This window comes from Penicillium angulare (genome assembly GCF_028827245.1).
Source record: "Penicillium angulare strain IBT 27051 chromosome Unknown utg000002l_segment0_segment0, whole genome shotgun sequence".
Classification (NCBI taxonomy): Eukaryota; Fungi; Ascomycota; class Eurotiomycetes; order Eurotiales; family Aspergillaceae; genus Penicillium; species Penicillium angulare.
The window spans coordinates 1,058,396-1,080,303 of NW_026623161.1; the positions used below are offsets into that span (position 1 = coordinate 1,058,396).

At 45.9% G+C, this 21,908-nt stretch overlaps 8 protein-coding genes across 8 annotated transcripts; 1 reads left to right on the forward strand and 7 right to left on the reverse strand.

The window, feature by feature from the left end:
- Positions 1–168: 168 nt before the first annotated feature.
- Positions 169–1,044, reverse strand: N7478_001865 (uncharacterized protein; the record flags this gene model as incomplete). The annotated part of the gene is made up of 1 exon (XM_056918079.1): positions 169–1,044. One exon carries the CDS (start codon positions 1,042–1,044, stop codon positions 169–171), a length of 876 nt encoding a protein of 291 aa, XP_056783690.1.
- A 548-nt stretch (positions 1,045–1,592) lies between these two features.
- N7478_001866 (alpha/beta hydrolase) lies at positions 1,593–2,438 on the reverse strand (the record flags this gene model as incomplete). Its single annotated transcript, XM_056918080.1, has 1 exon — positions 1,593–2,438. One exon carries the CDS (start codon positions 2,436–2,438, stop codon positions 1,593–1,595), a length of 846 nt encoding a protein of 281 aa, XP_056783691.1.
- A 255-nt stretch (positions 2,439–2,693) lies between these two features.
- N7478_001867 (uncharacterized protein) lies at positions 2,694–3,262 on the forward strand (the record flags this gene model as incomplete). Its single annotated transcript, XM_056918081.1, has 2 exons — positions 2,694–2,758; positions 2,962–3,262. The coding sequence occupies 2 exons, from the start codon at positions 2,694–2,696 to the stop codon at positions 3,260–3,262; spliced, it is 366 nt and encodes a 121-aa protein (XP_056783692.1).
- A 2,101-nt stretch (positions 3,263–5,363) lies between these two features.
- Positions 5,364–6,292, reverse strand: N7478_001868 (40S ribosomal protein eS27). Its single transcript, XM_056918082.1, has 3 exons — positions 6,221–6,292; positions 5,978–6,040; positions 5,364–5,732 (listed from the first exon to the last, which is right to left on the reverse strand). The coding sequence occupies exons 1-3, from the start codon at positions 6,221–6,223 to the stop codon at positions 5,550–5,552; spliced, it is 249 nt and encodes an 82-aa protein (XP_056783693.1). The 5' UTR covers positions 6,224–6,292; the 3' UTR covers positions 5,364–5,549.
- Positions 6,293–6,839: 547 nt separating this feature from the next.
- N7478_001869 (aminoalcoholphosphotransferase) lies at positions 6,840–8,509 on the reverse strand (the record flags this gene model as incomplete). Its single annotated transcript, XM_056918083.1, has 7 exons — positions 6,840–6,980; positions 7,044–7,699; positions 7,752–7,847; positions 7,912–7,958; positions 8,015–8,172; positions 8,302–8,311; positions 8,499–8,509. 7 exons carry the CDS (start codon positions 8,507–8,509, stop codon positions 6,840–6,842), a joined length of 1,119 nt encoding a protein of 372 aa, XP_056783694.1.
- A 1,534-nt stretch (positions 8,510–10,043) lies between these two features.
- Positions 10,044–11,269, reverse strand: N7478_001870 (NIPSNAP family protein; the record flags this gene model as incomplete). The annotated part of the gene is made up of 2 exons (XM_056918084.1): positions 10,044–10,528; positions 10,609–11,269. The coding sequence occupies 2 exons, from the start codon at positions 11,267–11,269 to the stop codon at positions 10,044–10,046; spliced, it is 1,146 nt and encodes a 381-aa protein (XP_056783695.1).
- Positions 11,270–13,241: 1,972 nt separating this feature from the next.
- Positions 13,242–13,771, reverse strand: N7478_001871 (uncharacterized protein; the record flags this gene model as incomplete). The annotated part of the gene is made up of 3 exons (XM_056918085.1): positions 13,242–13,414; positions 13,546–13,671; positions 13,717–13,771. 3 exons carry the CDS (start codon positions 13,769–13,771, stop codon positions 13,242–13,244), a joined length of 354 nt encoding a protein of 117 aa, XP_056783696.1.
- A 1,863-nt stretch (positions 13,772–15,634) lies between these two features.
- Positions 15,635–17,292, reverse strand: N7478_001872 (OTU family ubiquitin thioesterase; the record flags this gene model as incomplete). Its single annotated transcript, XM_056918086.1, has 7 exons — positions 15,635–15,710; positions 15,766–16,224; positions 16,285–16,556; positions 16,621–16,886; positions 16,948–17,011; positions 17,075–17,161; positions 17,221–17,292. 7 exons carry the CDS (start codon positions 17,290–17,292, stop codon positions 15,635–15,637), a joined length of 1,296 nt encoding a protein of 431 aa, XP_056783697.1.
- Positions 17,293–21,908: the final 4,616 nt, after the last annotated feature.

The window sequence follows — 21,908 nt, forward strand, 5'->3', positions numbered from 1 at the left end:
ATATGAGAACCTTGGAAGCCCAATGACCCTGGGAACCTACTGGACCCGAGTGCTCAGGGGATTTGCACAGTGTGCATAATCTTCAAGTTCAAACTACTGTAGAAAGGTTCAGAGTGTGAAATGCTATATTAGTCTATCATCCATGCATAGTATGTAATAGTATAGGTATTAGACTTCCATCATGTCCCCCTTGAAGTTATCAAGAGTAGGTGGCCACGAATCAACCTCCATATCGAAGTTACAAAGAGGGAGTAACCACGACTCAATCTCCAACCCCGTCATCCCAAGATCCTCACTTGATCCTTCACGAACTTGATTAGGTGACCATATGCACGACTCAACGTTCATATCAGTCATCTCAAGATCCTCACCCGACCCTTCCAAAAGAGTAGGTGACCATAACTCAATATCCATATCAGTCACGGTCATCTCAAACTCCCCACTTGAACCTTCAAGTGTTCGAAGCTCAGTATCAGTACTCAAATCCCCAACATTCCTAGTCAAGCACTGCGAACACTCACAACCCGGATCAACATCATGCATCCACTCCCAAATCTCTTTCAAAAGACACTGTTCATCAATCATAGACTCATCCACACACTCAAAATTTCCAAGACCTACCTGTGCCTCCACAGCGTCAGCCATCATATCCATCTCAATAGCACTTCTATCAACTGTCTCCGAGTCAAGAGGACAAATACTCAACCTTCCAATTTGAACAATCACCATGCCCAAAATACCGGATAAAACATGTGTTTCGGTGTATACGATTTCTTCACTGTCTTGCAGTGACTCAACTGTTGTTAAGACTGTGTTGATGATTCTGTTCACTCTGTACCGGTAACAGGCGGAGATTGTTGGGCATTCGATGATTTCGAGCTTGAGGAAGGACTTGTTCATATGGTCTGTTAGGCTGATAAGATTGAAGCTAAGGGCTTTAGCGGTTAGTTCTTGGTTTGTTACGGCTTGTCGCCAGTTTGTTAGTTTCGAGACGATTTGGCTGCGGAGGTTGCAGAAGTTTGCATAGAGAGTTTCGGAGGCCATGATGATGGGTATGCTTGGTAGGTTAGGATGATATTGTATATTTTTTTTGTGCTTTTGGGGGTAATTGAGTATAAAAAGTGTAGAATGATGGATGTGGAATATGAAATGAAGAACGCTTTGATCGCTATGATATATGCAAGTTGGAAGCTGGAAGGTAGTTATGATGATATCGTCTCCGAGGTAGGGAGGCCGGCTTTATACGATGACCTCGGGAGCATTCAAATGCCTTGAGCTAAAGTTAACTTGAAACCCATTGTCAAGGGCCCATTGTCAAGCATCCATTGTCTATGTACAAGGTATTAAATATAGAGTCAGTTTCATATCAAGAACAAAGAACTTGACAAAGCCAGTGTATATAGAGTTGGGTATAATAGAACAAAGACTCGAAAGGAGAATCATTGTTCAAGGCTCGTCATAAAGAATGCCGCTTTATCTATATGCAAGACATTATATGTATAATTCTAACAAAGAACCCATGTATAACGCTCAGACAAAATGAAGCCTTCGACGAAGGAAGGAGGTGAAAATACCGATAGACAGAAGATCCCTCAAAATGGAACATCCATATTGTTCACATCCTCTTCCTGCTCCTTAGCTACCCCATTGGTATTCTCCAACTGCTTCCGAATGAACTGCACAGCAGCATCCAGATAAGGTCGCTGACTCGGCAAAAAGTGACCACCAGGGTGCCAAACGACGGATCCATCTTGCTCCGGGTTCCCCACACAAGCATCAATCAAGGCGCGACTCCTCGAGTCATCAACAACGGCATCCAAAGTCCCAAGTACATGAAGTAAAGGCGTCTGGATACTAGGGTTCTCATAGAAGGCGCGATACCTCTCCCCGGGCGCTCGAAATCCACTATAACAGATAGCAAACTTCAATTGGGGATGCGAGAAATCAGGCATCCCGAACTGAGCAGGGAACGGGAGCCCGATATCCTGGCCCTTCTGCGTGACGAAGTGCGCAAACGCTTCTTTCCGCCCTGGCTCCAGGAGCGCGGCTACCATGCCGGCTAACGCAGCGCCTTGTGAAAAGCCGATCACTCCATCGAATGGCCCTTCCTCTTTCAGAACCTTCGCGACGCTGGCGAGACCTTCTTCAATCCCTGTGTAGAGAGGTGGGTTTGCGGTGTTGGATCGGCGCCACCAGCCGTATGCTTCGATTGAGTCTTCAGAGTCGGCAGTGTCGGAGGGCTCATAGCCTGGGATATCACTTGGTTTGAGACGAATCGGGCCGGTTGGGTAGCTTGCCGTGACATCGTGTGTTGGAAAGGCTTTCTGGAGATGTTTAATTAGGGCACGGCTTTTGGCGTGGAAGAGGCTTCCCGATTGCGTGTAGCCGTGCAGCATGAGTAGTTTCAGAGGCTGGCGCACAGCCGGTTTAGGAGCCATGGTGAGGGTATAGGAATTAGAAAATTCGTTTATTCGAAGGAGAACAAGGCTATGATTCAAGAAGGATGTATAGCGGGGAGAATCATGTGGAAATGCGAAGATGTGGAAATCCAATGCAAAGCGGAGCTGCCCGATAAGAGATAAGGAAAAGTAAAAAACACGACCCTCGGTCCCTGAATGTATTTCGTCACATCAACAAACTACACCATAACACAACTTTTATAACACATTATTTGTTTTCGTGCAAATCCCAAGATGACTACCGGAGTCGAACATTACAACTTGCCCGAGATGGATCAACAGATGGAGGATCTCATTGAGTACGTCTTTTTTTAACCCTTTCTCCCATCAAGCAGCCCTAAGCAGCACACATCGTCATACCCCAAGTTCTTCTATATGGACGATACCCTTACCCAGCTGGAACTACATGAAATGAGATGAACCCCAGCCCACATTAATCCCACAGCGACATGTTTTCCCTTTTTTAAAATCCCAGATAATATTTATACATATACCACTATAGTGCATTCGAGGCACATCCCCAAGTGCAACCACCAAGCCCACACCCAACAGCTTTCTTCCTCCTCGACTTCATCCGCAACTCGCACAAGATGCTGAAGGCAGTTGATCACTCAAAGTACGCTTCCGGTGATAGACCTGCCGCTGAGACTGTCCAAGAGGTCGTTGGCCGTAACCAGTTCTCCAATCTTCTTTTGAACGATGTATCCGGCAAGCTGTCGCTCATGACTGGCAGCGACCCGTCGAATCCAATCGATTTCGGACCTCACATTAAGGAGAAGGCACGAGTCCTGACTGAGTACTAAGCCAGCTCAACTGCCTATGTGCATCATGACTTGAATATTTGATCATTGTTTTTGTGCGTCTAAATTGATTTGCTTTTTTGCTTTTTTGTTTCGCTTGCATTACCGACATTTGGATTTAACTCAACAGCTGGCTCGGATGTTCATTGCAAGCGTTGGGTTTATGTGGTTTATATTTTGGACTGGAATCAGTTCTTGAGGACGAAAAGTATAAGTGACTCTTTGCCTTCTGCCCTTCATTGCCTTCGTTCACCTATCTTACCCTACATGAAACCTTCGTTTGACTTGTATCACCACAAACAAAAAAAAACCCTTATACCTCATCAGTTTATCTATTTTCTCTACAAAGTCGTGTACACAAAATTAAAGAGAGTATAGTATCATAAACAGAACAGAAATCAATGGATACCTATTTATGCCTCAATCCCACATATTGAAAATCAATCTATTATACATACATGTACCTGGAGAACATCCTCATCCTAAAACATTAAAGCATCCTCAAATCCACAGCGAACGGATATAGACCCTGAGAAACCGCGAAACGCCATTGAGAATGATGTCATGCGTTTTTTTTTTTCGTTCCTGGCTCCGAGGAGAGATCATCCAAACCCAGTGTACGGTTACGTAGTGCACTCCCGGGTGGAGCTAAAAATGCACGTCCATTCATTCTGCCCCTCCCTTCTTCTAACGAACAACCCTTGAGCCCTCGATTATGTATATTTGCCCCCACACCATAATTAAGTAAAAGTTTCTCTGATCGGCTGTAATGACGTTTTCTATCCTCGGTCTGGCTGAAGTGGCCCCTTTGTGGGGCGGTGGTACATACATATGAAGTGGGGACGGGGCTCGGTGTGGAATGGGGAATAGGCGAAGACATTGTGAAGTAGAGGAGTATTTGTGATGAATGTGGATTTTGGGGAATTTGGATCTAGACCCAGGAGGAGTAAACAGTAACGGTTTTTTGACAGAAGTTGTAACTCGATAAAATTGGGTGACTTCTGTCGAGCCAAGGACTACTGGCTCAGGCTATTTGGTTTGGGGACCGATGGATATAAATGCGAGGGATACTGTCTTACTTCTTGTTCTGTTTTTGGGACTTCGGAGCGGGACTTCATGACAGGTTGGGGATCTCATTACTACCTGGGTATGTAGAATGGATGTCCATCTTCTGGGATTGAATGTGCCAGCTGGTGGATTGTCTGATGTATAATACTCTTCAAGTCACGAACTGTTGACTCGGATAATGAAATGACGAAATAATGTACCTGTCAACAGGAGACAACAAGGTCATGAGAACATCTCGAGAAATATCCCAAGTGCCCGGTTGTGAACTATCACCTGATTGAATTATATGGTAGGTTGAGTGTGGTGTCGCCATTGATTACTACTAGATGGTAGACATGGCATAGTTACAATGTATGCTAGCTGGAACACAAGGTATGAAAGTGCCGGGACAAGAGGTATGGATCACTGTGGAGATGTGGCCCAGACCTCGAAATACGTGGCTTACTAGGATACTGCCCCAGGTGATCGAGCAGAGCCCAGGAGGCTCAAAAGCTTAAACTACTAGTATGCTACAAAATTACAGGTGTCTAGATCATTCCCACAGCAAGTTCAAGGTACAACTCGATTGAGTAGATATCCCAGTTTACAAATGCAACGAACAAAAAGCCAGAACAAATCAAGAAATCAAAAACACGGCACAAGGTGCCACTCGTGCCAGATATCCGGAACTCCCTGAGCTGATGCTTGTCGCTTTTTTTCTTTTGGTCGAATGCTTTTAGGGTTGCGAGGTACTCCATCTTCTATCTGTCATCAATCGGAACAAAAAATCAGAAAAACAAATCAAACTCAAACTCATCGCTGTGATATTAAACAAGAGCCGTTCAAACACCACAGCAGAAAAAGTAATAGAGCAATGCAAAACATCGATTGAATTCAGTAAAAAGAAAAGACAATTCATTCAAAAAAGCCACACGATATCCCTTGTAGGTGGAAGCGAATAAAAAGGAAGTAGTAGGAGGATAGGATGGAAATGGAAAGGTATGGAATCGTATCATATCATTGCCTCCTCGGTAAACTCCCTGGCCATTCGTCCAGGGTCGAGAACCGGAAAGAAGTTGATTTGGTATGTGACATTTTGAACGGCGGTTTCCCTCGTCGAACCGAACCGAAGTAGTGCAAGGTCAAAAACCCAGTTGGTATTTTCATCCTAATTGCTCCATGCTATTTCCCCACTGTGCGTTTCAACAAGACAAAATAAGAAAGAAGTTATTTAGCGTCTCGTTTACTTGCGGCGGAACGAGCAGCCCTCGGTCAGACGGGCCTTGCCACCGGTAGGCTGGCACAGAACGGTGGAGCAGCCGGCGCAGATGACAACGGTCTGGGCGTGGGAGAAGACGGTGGTGATGGTGAAGCAACCGGGGCACTTGACGTCCATGAAGAAGGAGCGGGGCTGGGGCACAAGGGTCTATAGGAGAAGGGGTTAGTTCGTGTCCATTTCCTTCATTATGCCTCGAGCGGCTTCATCGATAGATTGGATTGGATGGATGTGTGGTATTCGGTGATTCATGTATGTCGGTAATTGGTTGTTGTTGTGGTTGGTTGTGATAGTTGTTGTTGTTTTCCATATCTCATTCATCGCCCGTATCCCACAACCCATTTCCAAATCGAGAAGTGCCTCGTGTGCATATCGGAGGTGAAGGTAATTCATACCTTAAGCTTGTGCTTGCGGGCCTCAGCCTGAGGTGTGGGGTTGAGAAGGTCGATCGCGAGAACCTAGAAGACAAAAAGTCAGCGGGTCTGGAGCAGTTGAAGATTTTGATGTTGATGATAATTCAAGATCTCGGCTCATTTCGTCTTCAGGTTGCCGTGTCGGATGGAAAAAGAGGCTGGAAGATCGAAATCGAAGCCAGAAAAAAATTCTAGACGAGCGAGAATGACGAGGAGGGCGCTTACCATCTTGGCGGTTTAAATCAGCGAGTGAGTTGATGAATGGCGCTGACAGCGATGGCCTTGTGTGAAGCGGAATGGAACCCAGGAGAAGTTTGAAGGGATTTGTCCAACTGGGCGGTGGTAGGGTTATAGTGCTGTAGCCCTCGCTTCGCTAGCCTTTTTTGGGTGGATTTCGTGGGCTCGTCCCGCCAATCACACCGCCTGTTTGTGGTTGGCCAATCTGGTTCCGTGATTCTGCCGTCAGCGGGTGGATGACATAAGCTGCTCCAGCGAGCAAGAACTCAAGTGCATAATTGCTTTATACATGCTGAGTTACCCCATACAATACATTGATGATCTTCGATAAAACGTCTCACATTATACTCATATTTCTATTGGCACTCGGAGCAACCCGTGTCAAAAAACAATATTTACTGGCTGAAGAAATCAAAATCATTACCGTCCCCTTAAATTTGTCCTGTTTTTGTTGTTGTTTGTGTCTGTCAGACAGCATCTCACAACTGTGAACATCCCCGCATTTCGCCAAATGGCAGAGCTACACCAGTCGTGGTGATTGAGGTTGAGCTATGCGTCACTCACGAACCCGAAAATCATTAACACTACTCATACTCAACGAGCAGTATTAGTTCATCTTCTTCGACGCACCCTCCACCTGCGCCTTGGTTGTCGACCCGACCTTGCGCTCCGTCTCCTCGACGAAGGGGTACTTGATGGTCAAACACCAGATATCGATGTAGTCACAGATGGTAGTGATCACGTCGAACTATAAAAAACGAATATCAGCACCAAGCCAGCGCTCGTTGGGAACAGGGAAAATAAAACTCACCACAAAGCTACCATAGATACCAACCGCAAGACCCAAACACCCAAATACAAACTGCGTCTGACCCACCAGAGGTGTGGACCAAAGACCAACCGCCGAGCCAGCACTATCCAGAACACCAAGCGCAAGCGGGTAAAGCAAGATATTCTGATACGGAAAGCCCGACTGCACGAGATGTCCAACAATCATACGGCCCACAGAATAAGCATTGATCAACCCAACATATATACCAAAAGGAATTGTGTAATTCCCCAGCACAGCCGGGTTCAAGTACAGATATGCCGGGACAAGAGTCCAGATCAAAGCCAATGGCAACAATCCATACAGCGGCGCGAGGGGATCCTGGCCACGCTGACGGCGCACTTGCATAACGTGCCAGATACTAGAGCCAGTGGCGAAGATGAGCATAATTGCACCGTACACAAGGTAACATTGTGTGAAGGGCATTTCGTAGATCTTCTGTGAGAGGAAGCTTGGTTTGGATACGCCGAATGTCTCGAGCATTGGACGGTGCCAGAAGCTACCCCCGCCTACGTAGGCTGTGAATGCGTAGACGAGGCATAGAGTGAGGACACCTTCGACGGGACCAGAAACGACTCCCAGAGTCAGGACCTGGGTGTAGTATTCATCCCATGTTTGTACGTAGAAGGTCATTGTCGCTGGGACTTGTTAGAGAATGGCAAACTGCAAAGCTGGCAGGGGTGCACTTACATCCGAAAAGACCTAGAATCGTAGACCAGGATTGTCCGAGGTTCATTGCAGCTGCAAAGATAAGTACACCCAATCCGGTATTGCATGCATCAACACCTATATTCCGAATCAATGCCCATCCAGAAACAAACAGCATATAAGGACCGAATCAGTAACATACTGTGATCAAAGAGTTCACCCAAAGGACCACTCTGTTTTGTCCTCCGCCTGCAGGTAAATTAGCAAAGTCACTTGCACAGTTATTTGGTTGTAGGAACACCCACGCTTGCATGCCATCCACAGCGTCAAAAGTCTGGTATAAAAACAAACCAATCGCGCAACTAGCATAAACCCAAGGCGGACAATCCGTGTCCAAATTAGGATTATACCACATCACCGTAATGAAATTGATGACCACGAACATGAATCCGGTCAGGGTAATCTAGATCCGAAATAAAACATTAATAATGCTTTTCCAAGATTTCCATTTCTTTTCCTTTGCGATTTCGAGCGCATATCGCATACAGCTAGGGCTCGTAGGTATTTCGGAAAAGAGGTAGATCGAACTTACAGCATTAGGACTGCGCAAAGAAGAAAAGTTAGTAAAGCGCAAAAAAATAAATAAACAGGGTACAGGTTCAAGTTCGGAATACATATTCAAGCTCAAAGACAAATAAAGTCGAGACAAGCTTACAGCTTTCCCAACTTCTTCAATCTCCAAGAGCTCCAACCCATACTCCAACCCAACCAAACTCCGGGGCTACTCACGCCATGCTCATGGGAAAACACCCAATAACACATTTGCTATAGAACGGCTTCATTATGTACTGACTAATCAACGAGTGGTCAACCCCAGCATATTTGTAATTGCGGAGGTTAGGCAAATGGTGCTGCCGAATGTAGACCATCTCCGCAGTCGAGCTTGAGCCGAAAGGTAATCGGAATCGTAAACTGGATGTGTCTGGCTAATGCTAACGCGACAAGGAGCGTAGGTATGTTCTGTTCGTTTCTGTTCTGTTGCGTAGGAAGAAAGGAAGGAAAGAAAAGAAAAGGAAAGGGTCTTTGCTGAAATCCTCTCGTCTTGTTTCGTCTCGTCTAGCTCGTCGTTTGTGTTGTGTCTGTTATCTTGGTACCCGTTTGCCGTCAACACGTAGTCCTTTTCTTTGCAGGCGGTAGGTAGTCGGCGGTGGAGGGGCGTTTTAAATTAGGACTGGGACTCGGATAGGAGAAGAGGAGGGGGCTAGGTAGGACCCGTGGACGCGCTCGGACTGAGGGGAGGGTTTGAGGTGTAGCTCGTGAAAGCTTCTGAAGAAAAGTCGGCAAAAAAGAAGAGAGCGCCGCGCGAAATTATTATGGGTCCCGCTTTACTAGGTTGTTGGGGAGAGAAATGGACGGAGATCGGCGTGCTTCTTTCTTGTGGACAACAAAGCATGTAGTTTTGTTTTCGAGTGTAGGGAGTTTTTTATTGTTTTATTTGTTTTGTCTGTTTGGGTGTGGCTTAGTTAACGTTTATTTTCAACCGGGTTTTCTGTTTCCTGATTCTTGTTCCATGTTTGGTGTACTGTGTTCCCCCTTATCCTCTACAAGGTAAACTAGATCTACCTAATCGTTCCTGGATCCCCGTAATATTCAAGTCCCTACATATTGTATCCTAGACATCTGTGTATACCCTCCCAACCACGACGAGAACCCTAGATTCCAAGACTAATCCAAACTATCCCGTATTCATCTATTTGAAGTTAATCCTCGAATTAAATGTCCCTGGTGGCCCACGTGCAACAATGACGTTCCTCGGTCACTAGGGAGAAACGAGATGCCAATAACATGCATGATTGCGTTGGTGCGCAAAGTGGGGGATTTCCCGAGGCATTCAAGTTCGGTTAGGCTCAGGGACACGCGTAGCCGACAAGATTTAACTGGATTGAACATAGAGCCTTGGTGGTAAGAAAAAGTAACATTGAAGTGGATTGGATATGCAGCGTGACGCCATGCCTAGATACACGATACAAATGTAGTAATGGTTTCCCCTCTCAAGTCTCCAACAACATCCCAAACCTGGAAATTGAAGATGACTGGGTAGAACTCGATTCCGATTCCGTCTGTCCACACTGCATTCATATAATGATAATGAAATCGGTTGCCTGGGACAGTACAGTACCAGAAAAATACTCCGACAAGAAGAATAAGGATAACCATACATACTAGGTTTGACTTCAAGAGACGGGAGCAGAAAATGCTAGGTGGAGCTGTAGGCTCCGCAGGGTGGCCCTCGAGCAAAAACGAGGAAACAAAAAGAAAATGAAACCCAGTCCCTTAACCGACAGGGCTCCATGGCATCGGAACAAGGATTCGGCTCTGCATAGACTGAATGAGAGGAACAGTCTTGTGCACTGTCTCGCCCCATCCTTCAATACCCCAAGATTGTTCACGTCGGATCTTTCGCTCTTCCAGATTGGCGAATTGCCACAGGTGGTGTACGGTGTTCAGATCTCCGATCTGGACGAACCATGCGCCTACGCCCTCCATGACTTCTCGACGGGCTGTCAGACCACGGCGCCAGTGTGTCTCCCACTCGAGCAGGTTACCGGGGTGCAAGGTGTATGAGCGGAGTTCGAAAAGGCCACCCAGTCGGCGCGGTGGGGTAGTTGGCCAGAAGGAGAACTCTTGCATAAGCGATGTTTTCTTACTCTTGATCAGACTCTTCAGTTTGCGGTCAAAGTCGCGGAATTCAGGGTGAACGGAGATATTGTGCAAAGAGGCATGGTAACCTTCGTAGCGTTGGTACTCCCAGATGTGAACTATAAAGCAGAGGTATCGGTTGGTTAGCGTTTCGAAGAGGAAAAATAAACCAGACGAAAGACACTGAGAAAAAAATTACCGAATGTATCATTGTCTCCAACTTGTGTTCGCCAACTGCCCACCAAATTGACGCGGTTCTCCTCTGTCCCAGCCATACGTGGGTACCACTGACCAACAAGGTCGACATACTCATCGACCTTGTCGGGCTTAACATCGTGAAAAACGACAGAATGAACGTATTTACCGCGAGCGAGAACCTGCGAAAACGAGCGCTCAATATCCTTGTCGAAGTGCTGACCTTCCTTCGTGCCGTAGATCAGGGAAGAAAGAGGACCGCGCTTATTCGGGTTCTCCTGTGAATTATCATCTCCTATAGAACGATGTAAAGCGAGTAAGCCTAAGGCCTTATTGTCCAGAGCTTCAGCGGCATCATAGGCCGGACGAATTCGATTTTCTAAAGTGCTCGCATTGCTCACGTGCGGAGCAGTGGGAGCGGACTCACGGGTAGGAAGGGACGAGGTAGAGGCAGAAGCAGAAGCATTGACAGACTGACTCTCTTGCAGTTCCTTTTTCTTGCGAGCCTCTTCGAGGTTCTCGCGAAACTCCTTCTGTCGCCGGTTGAACTCTTCGGCAGAGTTCGGGGTCATGTCTCTAATTGAGGGGGAACGGTAGGAGACAGCGGAGGAGGTGAAGGGCCGCACCAGCGACTTTGCTGGGCGGAGGAAACGCGGGCTCAACATGGTATAATGTTTGCTCTTCTCTCTTGGGTTTTTGGTGGGGGGTGTTGTGTTTGTGTTTGTGTTTCACTTCGGTCTCGACGCGAGAGTCGCAAGGGAAAGGATGTGGCGATGAGTTGTGTGTTTGAAAACGGAAAGGGAAAGAGAGAAGAGGGCGGTGACAAGGATCAAGGGGGATGGAGGTTTTAATAAAAAGCTTCACGTAGGTAGAAATTGAGATGGAGAAGGGGAGAGAGAGGGAGAGAAAGATTTTGAGGGGAAGAGGAAAAGAGAGGGGGGTTGAACAGTGAAGGTCTGGAGCAAAGGGGGCAAAGGGAGACGTTGATTCAGTACACGACAGAACACGATACACGGAGGACAAGCTTCAAGAACCAATGAAAGTGGAGACTTTAGGCCAAGACAGTTGACCTCGGAGCAAAAAGCAGAGAAGCTTGTAATTTTACTTGTTTCGGGGTTGAATTTAGTACGCTGACCTCTCGAACAGGGAGGATTGATTCGATCGTATGGGGATTGTGCGGGGAAAGATGAGCTTCCCTCTACTAAGGATTACTCCGGTCTAGTTCCTTGGCTGTTTAGTCTCCACTTGGGGGGCGTTGGTGGGTAATGATGACATGGGGGAATTGGAAGAGACAGAGGAGGAGACAGTTGGATTGTATTACACGAAACTAGAGATTTGATTCTGCTATACCCTGTCGATTGCTATATTCTAATCTAAGAATTCTGGTATTTTAGTTCCTCCGCAGTTCGGATTGGAATCTGGCGATGTTGCTGGTGGCTATGTTGAAGCGGATGATCATCGGAGCCTTTGCCATTATGACGAAGGTGACTCCACATTCTTTGCAGAGAAACCCAGCCCCTGGATCATGGAGAGATTCTGATTTCAAAAAGGTGGATATAATGTGGAATTAATTGAAGCGGAATTAGCAGATTCTGTTCAAGTGTTGAATCATGATGTAACTTGTGGAGCTGTGTCCAATGTCTCATTGATGCCACTTTCATGAGGCACCTAATCGTAGATCCCGTGATGCTTCACCACATGACATATCAATAAAGAAGGTGATCGTTTGACTTGTTGCCGTAACGTCCATGTCCATGGTCACCACGCAGCCACCTTGTCCAGTCCATAGCTGTGAAACTAGTAGCAGACGCATCCTCGAATACCTTTTCGTTAGTCCCTTACGAAAGCACACGAGTCAAACACCTGCTTTACTGGAAAGCTTCAAAAGCCTGAGTTGTGTAGAGACCATTGGAATGAGGCAGAGCCATGAGTCGCTAGGTTAGCTAGCTCCCTATCCCCAGCAGGTACTAATTAAGGCCCTGGTAGGTAGCTTTGTCGAAACCGCAGAAACTTATTCCTTTCACACTGGTATGCTTTAAAGCGCTGCATACTCATTGTTTCTTTGAATGTTCCCAAACACTCCGAAATCCTCTCGAGGCTCTCAACTTGAATAAGCCGACAGTATCTACTGACTGATAAGACAGCGTGCGAGTAATGCTGACATTATCAAACCAGATCACAAGATGGATATGGAGTGTAACTCTTTCAAGTCATTTTGAGATCAAGAAGTATCAAGGATTTCGAAGTCTTTGCATGGATAAACAGTCTCCTCAGTATATGTACGGTGTCATTGCAAAGCCCACAAGATGGGTCAGATGTCCACAGATCAGGGCTTATAACTTCAGAACAGAAACGCATGTAAATTAAAACCAAATGGCTAGTAAAAGCATGATAACAGTATATTGTCTTAATGCTAAAGTCAACTAACCATGCCCTGTAAACTTGGTTTATGGTGAAGAACCCAGTCCTCCAATTTTCATATGACCTTGAAACGGTACCGGAGCTATGAATTCAACTGAAAGCAATGGAATGGGTTGTAAAGCCTCATTACTCTGGTAAAGAGTTTCATTTTTGTGACTCAAGTGCTTATTCTCTTGATCCAGGAAGTCCTTCTTCCGAGCAAGCTTCTCGCTCTCTTCACCGAGGACGTCCCTCTCCTGAATAAGTTTCACGCCCTGCGCTTTCCAGGCGGTCAGTGACCACAGCGGCCTCGAACTCGCGTTCTCGTTCTTCGAAGATCCAGTCATAGAGGGCCTCTTGTTTCTTGAAGAACTTCTTCTGGCGGGTCTTAGGGTCGATAATAGTGGTACCTATACTAGGCGCCGTGGTTAGGGTCGCGTCACTGTTACCGCCGGCGGCAGGTCTTTGGGAAGTCGAGGCTCGCAATAGCGTGGAGCTTGTCGGCGTGTGTGGTCATGCCGAGGGAAGTCGATCTACTTACCGAGGATGGTTAGAGAGGGGAAACAAAGACGTGACTTCTCGGGGCTCAGCGTGATGTTATGATCCTGGAAGACGGTAAAGAGCTTATGCAGGCGGGAGATGTGCTCATCGAAAGTGTCGGCAGCTTCTGTTATATCATCAATATATGTGCGGCACTATTCTCTGAAAGCACGCAGCATGTTGTCCATCTGGCACTGAACGTAGGCGACGGAGTTGACACTCCCCATTATGGCGACGGTTATTATTCCTTGGCCACGGTGAGAGACGATCGCCTGTAACTGGGTATCGTGTGGATGCACCTTCCATTGGTAAAAGAATTTAGCGGCGTTGACTGGTAGCAATGCTACCAAGTGTTATCGGGCCTGTGGGAACACGGAAAAAAATGAGGGAAACGAACTTGCTTCTTCTTAAGGAGGCGAGGCCTCCAACACTAACTAAACTAACTGGCTATTCAGCCTCCGGCGGTAACATACCAGCAGCTAACCAGAACAAAAAACAAATTTCGCAGTGCTATAATCACTAGTCATACATGTATGCGCTGGACTTGAAAAGTTTCCATAAGATGAAGTAATAATCCACATCCACATCAATACCGTCCACTGCAGTGTGCACCTCGATGACCCACATCATAAACTAACACACCGGAACCTTAAGTCGCATCAGCTATATCAACAGCATAGCCACGTCTATCATCACCCTGACTGAAAATCACATATAACCCCCTTCTTAATATCTCGATCCATATCTGAAATAGAGCGCCTAGGCGACGTCACAGGTGCGTTGTTTTTTAAGTTGTAAACTGAAAGTGCTGTATATACAAAGGAGGGAGATTATACTAGGCCCAGGGCTAATACTAGTCTAGTATTAGCTTGATACTGGACTAATATTAGCTCCACATTAATTTCGGATTAGAGTAAAGCCGAAAATGGTAAACAGATGAGGGGAAAATGGAGTTTATCCGAAAATAAAGCCTAGATGGTCTAGTGGTAAGACGCATACTCCATATGGCCCCTGGTGCCCTTGGTATTGACAGGAAGATATCCGAGTCGTCGTCGAAATTATTGGTAGCATTTCTCCGCAATTTCAATTAGAGTAATTCCAATGATCACTATGCTGAGCCCTAGGAGTGATGAATAGAATAGTCTCAGGAAAATATTCAATTTGCAGTTGTACTCTGGGGTATCTAATGCCGTCATTATCGAAGTGAAATTGAAGTTGATAACAGTATATTGATTGAAATGGAATGAATGTAGAGGGAGTCTTAGCTGTATGAAGAATCAGGCTGTAAAGGTCGGGTAGAGAGGGAAAGAATAAACAAAATAGACGACGTGGGACTCACGAATTATATCATCTTGGTGTGATGTTTCTGTGCCAACGATTGAACAGATATGGGGAAAGTCTACAAAAAAAACTTAAACCAAGAATCTGAAAACCTAGAGCTAATTTGGCTCAGCACTACGCTCAAGCCTTTTTCAGTAAATAATGAGAAAGAATATTTTCGCATTCGCATTAATGTATCCATAGCTATCATCCGAATCCTAAAAATATGGAAAAAGAAAAAAATACAGAAATCAATTCGACGGGCAATCTAGGTCTGGGCTGGACGAAGAAATGAAGATGGGGATGGAAGGGGAAGAACAGGACAGAGCAGGACAGAACAAACCGAATCATGATGAACACTCGAACTATGCAAACGCTACCTACGCTAAGGCGATACATGAGATGGAGTAGAGTCAGAAAGATAGAAATGGAGATGGAGATGGAGATAGAGATAGAGAGAAAATGGAAATAGAATGATGAATAGAAATAGAAAGCTAAACGGACGGTCATGTTCGTGATACCATAAGGTCGAGTTCGGTGTAGTATTGAATGTATGGAAGGGGAGGGGAGGGGACAGGGTTGAAATTGGGGCTGGGGTGGGGTTGGGATATGTAAGAAAAATGGGGTAAGTCGCTAAGTCCTTCTGGACATGTGTCAAGGGTGATATGGATAGAAGCTATCCGGGATGTTCATTTCAGTTGATTTTAGTTGGGTTGGGTTGGGTTGGATTGGGTTGTCTTCAGAACCTGAGCTGATCAAATCAGATCTGATCATCGTCCATGCGGTTCCCAATGAATAGGCTCAAAGTCCTGGTTTTGAAAATGGGCCTGATTGTACGGCGAGCTACTACGCAGTTAATTAACAATGTTTCCTTGACAGTGAGCAGGGAAGTTCGACATACTTCTTAAAAGGACTCGTCACAGGAAGCGAGTGGCTTAGATTCGGCTTCATAACCAATGGATTCAATCGAATCTGTGGCCCCTCCGAGCGATTCGGTAACGTAGTCATTGGCGGCGGGGCAGACGGCATGACAGGCGTTGGCGCAGAGACAGGTGGCATTGTTTGGATCGGGGCATGGCTTTGCATTGGAGTTTGATAAAGGTCGTGTGGCGGGGAGACTCGATATGGGCTTTGTGGGGCTGGAGAGACCGATGAGAGCGGGGACATTGGGGCACCCATGCCGCCGAATGCGGAGTCTGCCATTAGGTTTGGAATTGACATTAAGTGGGCGTTGACGTCGAAGGAGAGGGCGCCTTGGTCCCAGGGGGTGTAGTTGGAGGTCATTCCGTATTGAAAGTTCACAATTGGCGCCATGTTGATTTGAGGGGGTTCGGGTTGGTAGAGGATATCGTAATGGCCACTGTGATGACGGTTAGGGGGGGGGTGAGTGAAGGACAAAAATATGACGGTTTGTACCTACGGGCGATAGAGGAGTCGGATGGTTGCTCCATTGGGACAGTTCGGGGATAGCTGGTGTGGTGTCACGGAGTCGCCTTCGCTTCGATCAAGGTAGAGAATCTCAACGCCAAAGCCGGCACCTTCTATTACTCCGTCGACCAGGGCTTGTAAGCCGACTTCATCAATCTCGGTTCGAACAGTTTCTATTCGCTGAGCGCAGTACTGATCTAATGGTGGCGAGAGGAAAGCTTGGTATCTGTGCGGATTGAGTCTCATCCATGCACTTGTCATAAGCTAGATGTGTGTCAGTATATGGTTCGAGCCGGGGAAAGAATGAGACAGAGGAAGAATAACGTACTCTGAAGTGTGTGATGACAGCACTCGAATTGTATTCCTCATTAAAGGCATTGATCAAAAAAGTTTCATCCTGCTCGCCATTATGAATGGCCGACAATGTTTGCGCAAAGATATCTTCCGTGGCATCAACGAAGATCTCATATAGTTCTTCCTGTTGGCCGACCTGGTCCAGAAGTGTATTGAGCGATTTGATGCGATCAAGTTCGCGTTGTACGCCAATGGGATCCCGAAGATTAAACAAAGTTTCGAAGTAACCGAATGCCACCGCTGGAGGAAGTCAGAGTATGATCAAGTGAAGATTCCAGCATGAATCTGGTATAGGGCCTACCTCTCCAACCGCAATTCCCATCTCCCTTCATGATGCGGGTCATGGGATGAGTAATAGCAAGAGCCTAGGAAAATGTTAGATTTGCTGGAGATATGAAATCATAAAAGCACAGATAGAGAGGACATACGCTCGTTTTTGTAGCAAACGTGGGGTCTGCATTGGCATATTCCATGGCGATGGCATGGCTGGATTGTTTCGGCGAGACGAGTGGTCCCTGAAGATAGTTAGAACCCTGGTCTCAAAATCAACCAAATGAAAGAAATGGATGCGCACCGGAACATCTGGCTCGAATTCATTAGACAGCTTCTGGAAACGCTGCATCTCATCCTGAGAGAGAGCATTCATGTTTGACGGATTGGCCATGTTGGAATGAGCGGACGTGAAAGTGGAAGTGGCAAGACCAAGTGGAGGCAGCAGTGGTGGAGGGACTAGGGAGTCCCTGTAAAAGCCGAGAAATTTCTGTCTTTCCGGGAAGGGATGGTGAGGACCAAAGTGATTCCAGTGAAGTTGTGATAAGGACATCGCATACGGTGAGATACCTCGAGAATGGGGCGGACAAGAAGAGGGGAGATCCAGATGTCCGAGAGATCTATGTCTTCATAGATATCTGTTGAGGGTTAGAGGGAGCATCTAGAATAGGAAGAGGGGAGAACCCGGGGAGAAGGCACGCACTATTTAAACTGCAGATGACATTTCCTTGAAGAAATAAGGTGATTGGACTCCCGACTCAGAGTGCGTGGTGTAACAAGGCACTAGCAAGACCCGACAGCGTGGATAAACTAGATCGATGTCATTAATTTAGCATGCTGATCCAGAGATATTAAACATGGAGAATGCAGGAATTTTGTGGTAAAATATCATAGTTCAAACTTGTATAACCAGATCAGATCAATGAGAAAAAAAAAACAAATAACAAAAGGCAGAAAGCAGAAAGCAGAAAGCAGAAAATATAAACAAATTCTAGTCACACCCTAACCATCTAGTCACCCATATTATAGAGGAAAAGAGGGAAAGAAGGAGAAAGGCAGAGGTGGTGGTGTGGTGCAAAACCTCCCCTATCCCGATGAGGAAGTGATTGGGTTTCGTATGCGCGTCCACTCAGTGACAAGGAAGAGTGCCAACAGTGTGATGAACGGTCCAGACACGCCAGCCAGCTGAAGTATAAAGATGACTAAATGGTACAAATGACCAGGATGTCATCAATGATGTCAGGTTGGGAGCTGGACCTCATGAGATTGACATTGAATCGGAGATGAATCGGGGAGGAATGAGGAATGAGAAATGAGCAATGGAGATAAAGTGCACGAACCAGTCCGACTCCACAATGGGGGAGTACAAGGATTGATTCTTTTTTCTTTGTTGTTTTTCCCCATGAAGCCGAGACAGAACAAGACGGTCGGAAACATTATCCGGGACTCATCTGCTTATCAGCTGATGGGGAAGAGGTAAGGGGAGGGGCCAAGCACTTTCACTGCCACAATGTACGTTGTGCATGGAATACAAGCAGAACGGAACACCGAAAATAACAAAAGAACAAAACAATCGAATAGAAAAGGAAGAGACCGGGGAGTAAGAGGGGAGGGGGGGAGCTCAGACCTTGAATTCTTGTCGTGTACACGTGGATGATCTAATCATGGATGGGAGAGAATGAAGCAGAAGGAGGGTGGGAAGAGAGATAATAATAATAATAATAATAAAGTAGGGAACAAAGGGAAGAATGAAGGAATCCAAATCCAAATCAAATTGGAAAAAGATGACGGTGAACAGGGATGGGAGAGGAGAAAAGTGGAGGAGAGAGAGAGAGACAGAGACAGCAGTTGGAGGTTCAAGGTTGTGGGAATCCCGCTGTAATGGTATTGGAGGTAACGGGGTTTGCTTCAATCTTGGTCCACAACACCTCCTTCAACTAAACACAACCTTTAGTTTTTTATTTCTCTTTTCTTCTTCTTTTCCTTTTTCTTCTGCAAATCCAACCCCGGATGCAATACCCGGATGATCACTAGAAAAGGGAAAGAAAAAAAGAACCTCGGAGTGGGGAACGGCGTTATACCCGGTATCTTACACCAGCCCTGGAGTTGGCCTGAGCTGTAAGAGGGGAAGTCCAACTTTGATATATCCAGGATTGAAGGTCCGAGAGACTGCTGGAGCTGAGCTGGAAAGGCTAAATCGGCGACCAGTAAATGGAATAGGAATTCAACTCGAAGGCAGATACGTAGCAGGGACCCAAGGCCATAAGTAAGAAATTGGAAGGGACAGTGCACCGTGCCCACTTGGGGGTCGATTTCTGCAGATGCTGATCGGAATTCGCCCAAGGTGACAACACAACGTACATGGGGTTAGCAAACACGCATATTCATTTCTTTCTATTTCTTTGACTTGGATTTTCCTACCTTACAGTTCTGTTCCTACCATCCTACCGGACTCTTATCTTCCCACAGTGGAGAATTAGATAGATCATAGATTAGAATCAACATAGATGAAAATAACAATTAAAAGTACCTTAAGAATACGAAAGAATACGAAAAAGAATAATAAAATAAAATGAAATAGGAAATGCATTTCTGAAACTAATCCCAAGCGCGCGCATCCATAGCCTTGCTGTTCTCTCCCCGTGCCCAAACACGCCCAAGCCGTTTCTATCTCGGACGAATCGGACGGGGCCGGTAGTGTCCCACAATACATGTAGAATAGAATGATGAAATAAATACAATCTATGCCCTCATCTAGAATATGAAAATACAAAATATAAACCAATAAACAAGGTAGATCGACCTTCGCCCCGATCTCCAACTCAAAAGCGGGGTTTGTACTCCCATTACTGCCCTGTACTAACAGGCCGGGGTGTACCCTAGGCCTACTACCTACACTACCAGGTGCCAGTGCGAATGCGAGGTGCAGTACCTATGCACCTCTAGTACTTGACCATGATTCCACCATGACGGCCCCTATGATTCTCATTCATGATCTGATTCGCCATTCGCATCGCCCAGTACCGGCAATTTAGTCCGAGTGGTCGTTTCTCGCATTTTCTACAGTATTTTACATTGCCATCGTGTACTTTTTTCCACCATAAGACTTCCAATATTTGAAGGTTACTGACCATCATCCCACCTTATATGTACACTACACTAATCTACCCTACACACCTATATTATCTGTCCTATACTCCATGCTTGAGATTTTATTCTATTCTATTCATGCATATTACAATATTTGTATATAGTACTGTATAGTTATAATTAATGGTACGATCCTCGGTCAGCCGCCGGGCCCGTTTTTTAGACTTTATCCTCGGAAGGCGTTCTATCACCCGACTCTACGCACTGAGAACTTGATTAATAGCACAGAATCATATTTCCAGGATTATTATAACCTAGAATTCATACGGAGTAAGTAAATCATATTTTCCAATATCACAATCACAATCACCCTTTCAGCTGGGGACGTGCGAGTCTTTTCTTTTTCTATTTCGCCTCCGCCTTGGCTGCCTGGTCTTTGACCTCTATTATGGACAGGGTTCATGACAGCTGTCAGTGCGGAGTTCAAGTTAAGAATACACCTCAGTGGTAAAGTACATACTCTTACCATATTATACCCGGCACCATACATTTTACATCATTGTACCTACATAATAATTATATAGGCATTAATCGAGAAAGAACAAGAGAAAAGGAAAGCACTTCGAATAGGTAAGATTGTTCACGTTGAGTGAACTCTCTTCAATCAATTCGTACCTGCTTCAATCCAGGTACCATCTTGAACTTGAACGAACTCAATACTAAGTACGCACAGGAAGACTCGATACGAAGTACATAGTACATCATCTGGGCAGTAGATAGGTACTAGGTAGTAAAAGCACTTTCAAGATCGATCATATATTCACATGTCTGGACTCTAATAGTTTAGTGCTAGTATTTTTGTTTAGGTCCATGCACCAGCATCACCTATCACCTATCACATCAAGCACTGTCGGCATTTGCTATTCTGAGACATTATCCGAGTCCCGCTCTGATCCAACCAGAACACGCTTATCGCAGTAACTCCGTACTTACTATACGTACTTAGTACTAATACCCTCCCTATAATAGTCCTGATATAACCCTGATCCAATTTTATTTTTTTTCAAATAAGAGCCGGCGGCGGTCTAGTTTTCCATCACTCTGGCACACGGGACATTTACAGTTTGGAGTACTTTATCCGTGGCCCATGTACCGGGACAATGTAGCCCCGCCCCATAATCATGATCCTGGGATTATCAGGCCATCTTAAAATACATACGCACAGTACGGTTGGTAATGGTTGAAGGGAATTGTTAAAAGGTAGAATGGGATGAAATTAGAAGGAAAGGAACGCAAAATCAGGAGCAGAATCATCTTATCATTAGCGTGCTATGTCACGACAACTCTAATTTGCGGGGCTGGGGCTGGGACCGGTTTTGTTTTGTTTTTTTTTGTGCTGTCCTGTTCTGTTCATCCAGTTTGTTCAGTGGTCTCTTGAATTCTAGACACGGGGACTTAGGAGAATAGGGAAGATGTAGGCGTAGGCGTAGGCGTAGGCGTAGGCGTAGGCAGTAGGGATCAATAGGATAAATGGAACCTGTCAAGTAGACGTCAAGTCATGTCAAACCAAATCATATGCACTAGACCGCTCTGTCAGGACCCGATACCGTGTGGACTTTAGAAGCGACGCGGCCGATTGCCTGTTACCCGTTGCCTGTCCAGAACAAAGAATCGGTGTGAGAATTTTCCTGCTCACCACGTGGACGTCACTGAGCGGATGGGTTCCGGGCCTAGCTCCCGTTGATCCTGATGTCGTTTCTTTGTTCGCGGCTCAACCGCCAAAAGCAATGGAGCGACCGCAGGTACCAGCACGTGCGGCTGGATCTCGCTTAAAAACAAACACAAAAAATGAGGGCTGTCGGTGGCAAAGAAGAAAGAAAGGGAAATAAAATAATGTGTGGG

Bases quoted from the DNA above. Each gene is read 5' to 3' on its own strand.
- N7478_001868 (XM_056918082.1), bottom strand. The intron at 5,733-5,977 runs GTATGAATTACC...CTTCTCCTATAG, and splicing joins CCCGCAAGCACAAGCTTAAG to ACCCTTGTGCCCCAGCCCCG.